The sequence below is a fragment of the Betta splendens genome, chromosome 15, assembly GCF_900634795.4.
Source record: "Betta splendens chromosome 15, fBetSpl5.4, whole genome shotgun sequence".
Lineage (NCBI taxonomy): Eukaryota > Metazoa > Chordata > Actinopteri > Anabantiformes > Osphronemidae > Betta > Betta splendens.
The window spans coordinates 16,513,958-16,524,350 of record NC_040895.2 but is presented as its reverse complement, the minus strand read 5'-3'; the positions used below and the strand labels follow the sequence as shown (position 1 = coordinate 16,524,350).

The 10,393-nt window shown below is 47.3% G+C and overlaps 1 protein-coding gene across 2 annotated transcripts in view; it reads left to right on the top strand.

Annotated features, from left to right (window-relative positions):
* meis1b (Meis homeobox 1 b) overlaps positions 1 to 10,393 on the top strand; it is a 72,461-nt gene that overhangs the window by 35,649 nt on the left and 26,419 nt on the right. For both annotated transcript variants that reach the window (XM_029174910.3, XM_029174909.3), the window contains exon 8: positions 2,388 to 2,533. In XM_029174910.3, coding sequence (XP_029030743.1) covers positions 2,388 to 2,533 — 146 coding nt within the window. The remainder of the gene's footprint in view (positions 1 to 2,387; positions 2,534 to 10,393) is intronic.

Genomic DNA, 10,393 nt, shown 5'->3' with positions numbered 1-10,393 from the left:
CGCCCACTCCTTCCCACTTGCACGCCTGCTCATTCATTCACTCACTCGCCCGGTTGGTACTCTGGGTCGTTTGCTTTCGTTTTCTCAACTCGCATGGGACAAGCCCCTAGGTTTGTTATTGTAGGCTTTGCTGAACATGAGCCGGTCTTTACAACGGATTGAGAGCATTTGCTTCCAATGAAAATCTGGTCTAAGATTACAGGGCCTCGGCTCGTCTCACCCCCTGTTTTCCACCATGTAGAGACAGGGAGCGAGGGAGAAGACGAGAGGGTGGGTGTATTTTAGCTCTCAAACAGTAGGTAGAAAAAACTCACTTGTTAAGCCCAGGCTGCATTTGTTCGGGTCTAATAATGTAACTGAAGCTTGCAATGTGAGTGTTTTTAGAGCGAGAGGATATGAGGAGCTGGAAGGACGGATGCGTGTGGTGCTAAAACCTTTAGCACTGGTTCCTGTGCTCACATTGGAGGCTTTGCCGTTCTGCTTTCCATTATTTCATAGCCATAATAGTCAGTTGCAGACTCTATTTGTGCGAGGTTTAGAATATAGATCTGGAAGTACCGACATCAAATGACTTGAGTCTGACGTGTGGCTTCAATTTTCCACCTTTGGTGACGTTACAGTAGCTAAAGCCGACCACGAACTTTACATGCCTGTGTGCATTATTAATGTGCAGCTGATGGTGTTTGCATAAGTATAGCCCCATCTATGAAAAGCACGCTCTGTTTTTTGTGCCCTCCCCCACTCACCATCGCGTCACCTCCACAACGAGGGGTTCATTAAAAAAGGCTTTAATATGTGTGCATATGTATCTCCTTCTGCCAGAACAGTCAGGGAGAGGAAGAGGGAGAAACTGAGAGCAAGCCAAGAGTGCTGTTTCGTATGGATCGTTGAGAGCCTCTCTCTCCTAATGGTGTATATAATTCAGGTGCCCTCCAGGCATGCTTTCAGGAATTCTTTTGCCTGAGGTAATGGGGAGCAAAGGCCTCAGTTTTAGGCCCTTGATTATTCCATTGATGTGGCAGCCTGGAAAAAAGTCATCTCCAACCAGATTAGTGCCAACATCCCCATTAATTATCAATGAATCGGGGGCTTAGGGTTTAGGTAGGTGCTGGGTGTCACCCTCTGTAACGTAGCAGTGCCGGCCCGCTTGAACGCAGTTATCCGCTCCCACTACGCTGAACAGACCCACAAGCTTTAGAAGCACTTTGTGCGTAATCAATAAATAACTGGATCCAATTTTGTGTACAGTTACAGCGTTTTCTTTTCCTTTCTCCTTTCCTTCCTCTCCCCTCGCTCTCAGACGAGAGGCAGGATGGGACAAAAATGTGGTACCAGCCAATGAAACCTTCAGCATCTGAGCTTGTTTACTTCGCCTCATGTTTTATGATGATCATCTTCATTCAGGCCTGTGTGCATGTTTGAATAATGATAATAACAATTAGGCATTTCATAGGCAGAGATGGAAAGCAGCTCTCTCTGCACATAGGCAGTATAGAAAGCGAAAGTACGTGTGTGTGTGTGTGTGTGTGTGTGTGTGTGTGTGTGTGTGTGTGTGTGTGTGTGTGTGTGTGTGTGTGTGTGTGTGTGTGTGTGTGTGTGTGTGTGTGTGTGTGTGTGTGTGTGTGTGTGTGTGTGTGTGTGTGTGTGTGTGTGTGTGTGTGTGTGTGTGTGTGTGTGTGTGTGTGTTTGTCTCTCACTAAGCTGTCTCAGTCTTCCCCTTAGGTGAGGTTAACTGGCCTTAATAGAGCCTTATCGAAGCCCTACAGGTTGCTGTAAGCAGCCATGACGCCATTGTTATGAAAAGCAGCTAGCTTTGTTAGCGCTGTTTGTGCCTCTGACTTCTTTTTTTCCACCTATTTTCCTTTTATTTTGCGGCTTCCCCCTCCTCGCAACCGTCCCTTTTGTAGTGCTGTGTTACTCTTTCCACCTCAGGTAAAATGGCAGAATGCGCCAGGGCGACGCTTCAATAACTATTTTCCCCTCAGGATAATAAAGACTAAATCTCTCTGTCATTTTCAATTCTGCGCGGGCTCGGATGGGAGAGTGGGGAAATGCGACCTTACAAGTCCTTTGTGCTCCCCTTCTCCCTCTTCTTCGCACAGAGATGCGAACGCTTGCTGTGTTTTCAAGTGGCGGGGGAAGAAAAATGAAAGGCAGGGTTATTTATAAATGTATTAAAAATGAATGCATTTATGAGGTGCTGTTTTCCAGCCATTCTCTGCTTGCCATTGTTGTCTCCATACCCTCCGTCTGAGCATACAAAGCCCTCCAGAATTCCTTGGAAATCGTATTTATTCCCTTTGAACACGAGGCGCGACGAATGCAGGAAGTAAACAAACGGTGTGTCTGATCTCCGCTGTCCCTTCCTGTTTCTTGTCATGTGACAGGTGACGGCCTGGACAACAGCGTGGCCTCACCGAGCACGGGGGATGACGACGACCCGGATAAGGAAAAGAAACGCAACAAGAAGCGAGGGATCTTCCCCAAAGTGGCCACCAACATCATGAGAGCGTGGCTGTTCCAGCACCTAACGGTGAGTTTGTGCTCGGCTGAGCTGTTTTTTAATGTCACACGCACCCTCAGACGCTGGTAGACACTCACCCACTGTACACAGCACCAGAGCCTCCGCCTGCGCCCGTGCATCCCAGTTTGTACGTGAACACTTCAAAGACAAAGGCTGTGTAATCTGCCGGCACGCTCGCTGCTCATCTGCTGGGACTGAGGTTGAAGCCAAGGAGAGATGCCCCTGGCCAGAGCTGCTGCAGATACATAGATGAACCTTATTAAGAAAGAAATCTGTCATTATTTAACACATGCCTGAGATGCTCCAAAGGCCTGTGGTTTGGCTTCATTTAGCCTGTCGTGGCAGAGAATACCAATGTCATTCGTACCAGCACACAGCACCACTCTGATGGAGAAGTAGTGTGAGAAAATATGCATTTAGACGCGAAATAACCACGTGAAGAAGAAACTTGTTTATTATTTACTAACATCTCTTGCTGCTTATTAAAGGTCAAAGAGAAGAGAACAGAAAATTGTCAACATATTGAGTTAAAGTATGTATACTGAAGTTTGTCAATGTAGAAAATGAAGAACAGGGAAATGTGGCTGCTGTTACAATATGTGTAGATAAATACAATTACATTTAAAATCCATATTTAAAACAGCATTGAAAGTTCTTTACTGGGCTTTTTGTTTGAGTGTGATTCGTTTAAGTTGAGTTTGAAGCCAGACTTGTGTCTCACACATTCTGTGTGTGTCAGGAGTTTTTGGAGCGCACGGTGCAGTTTGGTTGAGTGGGTGTTGGTTAGAATTGCACAAATTGAGAGGGAGGATGGGAAAAGTAGAATGATTGTTGGATTTTGAATCCAGCTTGAGCTCTGCTTTAGATTTATTTTGTCCTAGCTTGTCTTTGTAGCCTGGTGGGATGCATTACACAGCGTGTTCGTCTGCTCCCAACAGTATTTATGGCAAAATGTGTGTGTTGGTGTGGCATGCGGGCATAAACACACAGGGTAGGATGGATACATGTGTTCATAAACCATACACACACGTCTTTTGTCTGAGCTCTTCTCTTTCCATATAACCCTCAGCGCCTCATTCACAAACTTGTAGCTCTCCATTACGCGCACACACACACACACACACACACACACACACACACACACACACACACACACACACACACACACACACACACACAATCCCACTGTCCGTGCCTCCAGCTCCCTGACCTCAGCCCATTCGTTCCCAAACCTTTGGGGCCACAGAGGAAAGGTGTTTGAAACATACATACATCCTGTGTGTGGTACTGCGGCCAAACACACACACACAAAATCACACACACTTCTGCACTGTTAGATGTCAAACAGTGCGAATAGATATCAGTGTCGAGGGAGCAAAGTTGAAGAAGAGGCAGGGAAATGAAGCAGTGTATAGGATGGATCTATATCCACATTTTGCCACGGCTCCTTCTCCCACGATAAAAAGGAGGAGGAAGTAAAGCATCCACTCGTAGGATAAGTTGTTCTGTGGCACAAAACAGGAAGATGCTGCAGAAAGTGCAAACCTCTTTTAAGAGGCTAAAACAGACAGAAAGGTTGATGGAAATCTGACTTCAAGTATGTTTATCTTCATCAGAGAAGCCAAACAGAAATGAAACCCAGGCTGAGAGCGACCGCTCCTTTTGTTTATGGCAAATGTGGTCTTAATTCTGAAAAAACCCTGGCATTAAAAATACCACTGGTGTCAGATAAAAGCTCGCTGTGGTCTCATTTGTTTACACTAATCACTCTTTGTTGTCACTATTAATTCAATCACCATATGTCGGTGCTTGTAAGTGGTGCACGTCGCACCTCTAATGCAGAAACATTTGCAGGACTGCTTCCACCAGCAGCCTGTCTCCATCTCTGCTGCTAAAACAGGCAGCGGCAGCTGATGCCTCATCAGCTGGCCTGTCTTTGTCTCACGTAGGTGTGGAGGATGTGAATCTGGCCTCATAGACATAGACACAATGCCAATTAGGCACACATGGATGCATCCATGCACACACATACCGACGGGGAAGCGCCGCGGCACCACACAAACCAGAATCCCTTATTTCTCAAGCTAATAAATATGCAGGAATTTGACACTGGTGCAGAGACAGTGGGACAGAATAAACCAGAACAGAGGAGAAGTTTGGATAAGCATCTTGGTGTGTTTTCTCTTATTCACTCACTTGGACCCTCAGGGGGGCTCCCATTGTACCGAAGCAGAAGGGGAAGGTGGGTGGCAAACTGAAGCTGTGAGAGCATCAGTGGATGCCATACAGGCTGCTTTTACTGCTCATGTTCACTTACCCATAAAGAATTCTCATTCTCAGTGTCATAATGTACTGGGGAACATATTAAAGATGAGCCCTCCTTGTTTGGAAACCATCAGAAGCTGAAGTTCCTGTTCCATAGGTGCCATTGTAATGAACACTTTCTTTTTGTTTCTGTGCTGATGGAGCTTGAGAGACTGCGCAGCGATATTGAATCTGTGACAGTGACGGCAGTTGCAGCCTGCAGAGTTCTCTCCAACACACCCAGTGAGCTCATACTTGTGGGACAAGTTTATCAGAAAAAGTCCTCAGATTTGGAGCCACCAACAAAACACTAGCACCTACTGCCTGCACCAACAGCTGAGCCTCACAGTTCACTACCAGCTGTAGACCACTTGTTTCCTCCGCTTGCTTTTATTGAAATCTTAATTATGCCTTGTCATGGCTAGCAGTCAGATTTATTGGCTAGTTAAAGAGACGTGCTTGGCACCGGTAGGAGATACTGATCTGAGATCTGACGTGCTAATGATTTTTTCTGGATAAACTAAGAAAATACCTGTTAAAGCAAATAATTAAACGCAGTGAACTGAAATAACAAAAGCAAATCTCTCTTTTGGCTGCGTTTTGATTCCAGCCACCTCCTGCCTGCACCCCCGTCTCCTCACAAATGGCATTTTCTTGTTTAATTTAACAAGAAATGAGTAGTAAATGAAAGCTCAGGACTCAAATCCCCAATGTGCCCCGTGCTCTGCTCTCCACTCCCCTATGAAAAGGCAATTTGTGAAATTATGTGATAGAGTAATTAGATGGAATTCACCCCTGCCTCTCTGCTAATGCACACAGCCCTCGTATTCTCGTTTAGACCGGAGCCCCGCGAAACTGCAGTGTGTGCAGTGAAGGAAGGGCGGGAGCCCTGGTATTCTGGTTGTTAGCATCAGCGTATGAGGCTGGCAGACGGAGGCACACTCACTCTCATGCACATTATCGCTAACACTCCCTCATTCCTCCCCTCCTATTTGTACACAGACTCAGTGTAACGAGGGGCAGCCGTGATCGCAGCTCATAAAAGAAGCCAACCCTCAATGAGCAGCTTTTCCCCCCGCCGTCCTCGCTCCCCTGAAAACGTGTAAAATGCACAGCGAGTATAAAAATCCAACTGGAAGGCATAATCCACCGTTAATACAATTAGAGTCTAATTTAGGCACTCGCGGACGCAGATGTAGCCGAGCGCGGGGAGCGCCGTTCCCCCACCGCCGCCCGCGTGCAGCAGGAGGCTTGAGCAGAAACAGGTGTGAAGAGTGGTATAAATTATTTCTGCGCCGTTAGCGGCCGGTAGCCTCGCCGCCGTGGGCCCTGGGTGCGGGAGCGACGCGGGGTGAGGGAGGGGTGAGAGGAGGCCACGGATGGAGCGACGTCGGGAGGGAGGGACGCCGTGTTCATACCCACATTACACCGCGTTTTACTGTCTGCACAGTTCAGAATGAGCAGAGGTATTTGATGTTTGAGTGTAAAATGCTTATTTGACAACTCCCAAACGTCTCCGTTAAGAGAACCCGGCCTCCTCCAAACAACTGGAGCGAGGTCAGAGTTCACCGTTAGCTCAGATGCCATTAGTCTTTGGCTGTTTATTGCTGGAGCCTGGATGTGTCAGCACCCCGGGCCGCGGGCTCCTCTCCTACTGCCCGTCCTCATCCTCTAGTCAGTAGGGATGAGGCGTTGACTCCACCACAGAGGGGACTGGGATAACGGTTGTCCTGTGATTGTCTGTAGGCTTGTTTGTCTTAGTTATTCGCTGCAAAATTCCAATTTCCCAAAAGCAATTATTTCAATTAAATTCCAGTTCCATTCAAGTCACCAGGACGCCTCGGTAATGGCTATGAAAAGAGGCGGTGGTTGAAAGGGAGCGCCTCAGCTGACTCTTCATGTGTTATGTGAACTCATTTATTCATAAGTGACAACAAAGGCACGATGTCCATCTTGATACTGTAACGTAATCTGGTGGCCTATGTGGCCTGGTGTCTCTGATTAGGTCTTAATTCAATCTAAGTGGTAGTCAGAATCTTAGGCGCCACCACATTAGGATTTCAAAGAGGTCCTAAGAGAGGACAGACGGACAGATCTGCCAAAGGCCTGGCGTGACAGAGGCAAACAAGGGAGCAACTTAGTCGTATTCTTAGCATTTTTATTCAGTTTCAGATACTTTATCTCTTGGAATGGAACTGGCTCTAGGCTGTGTGTGTGTGTGTGTGTGTGTGTGTGTGTGTGTGTGTGTGTGTGTGTGTGTGTGTGTGTGTGTGTGTGTGTGTGTGTGTGTGTGTGTGTGTGTGTGTGTGTGTGTGTGTGTGTGTGTGTTCACGCTGCACTGTGAGAGCTACACCATTTCAAAGTGTGTGTGTGTTTGTATGAGGGCATTTGGAAGCAATGGCTCGTCCATACCAATCACAGGAGGGTTTGGTGTCAAAGAGTAGGCAGCTGAGTCAACCTGTCCACCCCCACCACACACACACACACACACACACTGCGCCCCAGCCCCCACATTACCCCACACCTTGTAATGAAAACATCATCAATTATCCCCCTTGACAGGCTCCAGGGACCGAAGGCAGACAGCTCGCTCTTTGGGGGCTCCTCTTTGTGGACTGACCCTCACACGCACACAGTTAAACTTGCAGCCATTTTGCGATGCTGATAGGCTGACGGCCCGTCTTTTACAGGACGGGAGATAGTGGGTTTGGGAGTGCGAGATAGCGGATCGGCCCATCTGCTGCAGGCGTAGGAGGGAAGGAGGTGTTTCTGTGGGTAATGCCACGGGGGGGAGGGGGGAGGGGTCGCGTCCGTCCTGACATGGAGGCCTGAAAGGCCATCTGTTTTGTGATTGATGAACAGAATGATGGATGGACGAGTAGATGAATAGATGGAGGAATACAGTCGATGGATAGAATGGCTGACGCACAGCAGATGCAGGCATTTAGAGGAAACATCATGGTTTTTGTAATAGATTGGAACACTGGCTGAGGTTTATAGATTTATTCCTAGCGCTACTGTACCATTTTTTAGAAAAAGCCTCCACCTTTATGGTGCTTGGAGCAATTTTAAGGGGAAAAACCACAGAACCCTCACAATTTCTTTTTAGCTAGTAGCCTACTGTAGCTAGTGTGCTGGTTTGAGTCGCCATTCACTCTGTACCACAGAAGAAGAATGTTCGTTGTTTCAGTGATGATGATGTACGTTTTGAACACGGATGTGTTGGTTTACGTCCTTTGTAAACTTCCTTCACATTTCTTAGAACCCACTGTTCTCTTTCCCCAGTTTCTTCCCTGCTCCTTCTATTATTTCACCTCTGTATTTGCAAGTCTTTAGGAGCAGTTAACTTTTAATTCACGTCACCTTTGACCTTTTCCAACGTCTGCTCCCTGTTTAGATCTATCTACACCAAAGGCAAATGGGTGTGTGTTGATCTGGCCTCAGTCTGTGGGTGGGTCGGTGCGTTTCCTGCAGAACGTGAGAACTTTACAGACCCTCAAGGTCGGTCACAGGCGCTGGAGGGGATCGCCGTCTACGACACATCTAATACAGCACAAGAACAGACACAAAAACACATGCAGCCCGTGTCACATTTCAGCTTTAGACGCTTCTTTTCTACTTTCTGTTGGATGCATTTTTAGCTTTGCTTCAGTGATGCCTACAGATGGAGGAATATGTAATATTAATCTTACCTTGCATCCATTTTCTTTGCCATCCCCTTCTGATTTTCTCTCTGCCATTCTTCTTCCTTTCCTCCCCCCCTCCCTTAAACCCTCATATAATTTCATAGTTGGGAAAGTATGAAACAGTTCAGTGTGTGGTTTCATTGTTGTATGTCAGAATGATTGATGGCTTTATGCTGAAGCTGTGTTTCACACTAGTTCTATTTTTCATTATCAGCTGTATGCGATACGTGTGAGTGTGTTTGTGGGTTTGTGCATGCATGAAAGTGCGTCTTCACAGTGGACAAATGCCTGATAGCTCAGATGTGCAAAATCACTCCTGGTTTGATACCCACTAATCAGTTTACAGTCATCTGCAAGTCCAAATAGGAGACACACACACACACACACACACACACACACACACACACACACACACACACACACACACACACACACACACACACACACACACACACACACACACAATGACGTCAGCGGCCGGGTGGGGTGCGGCGTTCTCCACCGTCACTGTGGTATTTATTGGAGAGTGAGTGGCAAGTTGATGTGTGGACGAGTCGGGGAAAAATCTCATCAGAAGTCTGTGGTTAGCGTGATGGAATGTCTCTTTCCAACACTTAGAGATTAGCAACGCTAGCCTCTCACGGCCTCAAGAAACACTGTTTGTTTAAAACTTCATGAAGGATTCCTTAGTAAAGCGTCCACCACCTTCGTGGAACCGGAGCTTAGCATAGCCGTGTGTAGCATGAGTCGTTCAGACAATGATAAATTAAGCCCGCTAAGTGTGAAATCACATTAGCGCTAGCTGTTAGCCATTATCCATTAGGCTGTTTGGTGATCCAGAGGATTGGGGGATCTTTTCGGGCTGGAGTCAGCAGCTCGATACCTTTTACTTACAGCAACTGCAGCAGCGTGGCCTAGATACATCGGCCGTGTGCATCTGTGTGCGACTGCATACGCACTGGTGCAGTTATTTGTGCGTCTTCGCCGGCCGTGTGCCCGATGGATCCTGTGGCTCTGCCGCTGTGGTAATCAGTCGGCGCGCTGGCTGAACTAATTTATCAATTCAGTTCCTCCCACTTGTATTCTCCCCCATGCGTGAACCCTCTGGTTGCCCACACTCCGTCTCTTCTCAGACAAAACACTTTTTGTGGCTTTCTTTCCTAGCGTTTATGCACGCCTGCTGCCTCTCCCGCTTCCTTCCATCACTTCCTCCCGCTCCATTTTTCTATAACGCACAGCTGTGTTGCCTTACATTTTAATGGCCTTGAACCATGATATCACAGCAATAGTGGCGCACTTGTTCCGTTTCAAAGGCTTTGGGTTGGAGCCACGATTCATAGACGTCCTGTGAAATCTTTCCATAACTCATGGTTTTAACATTATTATTGAAGTCTTCTGCGAAAAGCAGTGTCACCGGTGGCAGGTGGCGTGGAAGCGCTCGCCATAGGCTGCTGGTGTGTTTACCACGTCCCCCTGTGGAGGTGACGGTGAGGTGTGTGTTGTGGGTGCATCTGCCACGCACACCTACAGTACGTGTGTGTGTGTGTGTGTGTGTGTGTGTGTGTGTGTGTGTGTCTGTGTGTGTGTGTGTGTCTGTGTGTGTGTGTGTGTGTGTGTGTGTGTGTGTGTGTGTGTGTGTGTGTCTGTGTGTGTGTGTGTGTCTGTGTGTCTGTGTGTGTCCAGCGGAGTGAGAGAAATCATAGCTAGCGAACCAGGTGGTGAATGTGGACAGGCAATAACTCATGGTAGAGGAGTCAGACAGCTGAGGGCTGGGAGAGGAGATGTGCTGGGAAAACACACGCTCAGAAACACACACTTTTCTCACTTTTTGCTATCAGGTTTTTGTCCGACTTGCTCATAGCTTTCACCTTATTTAACT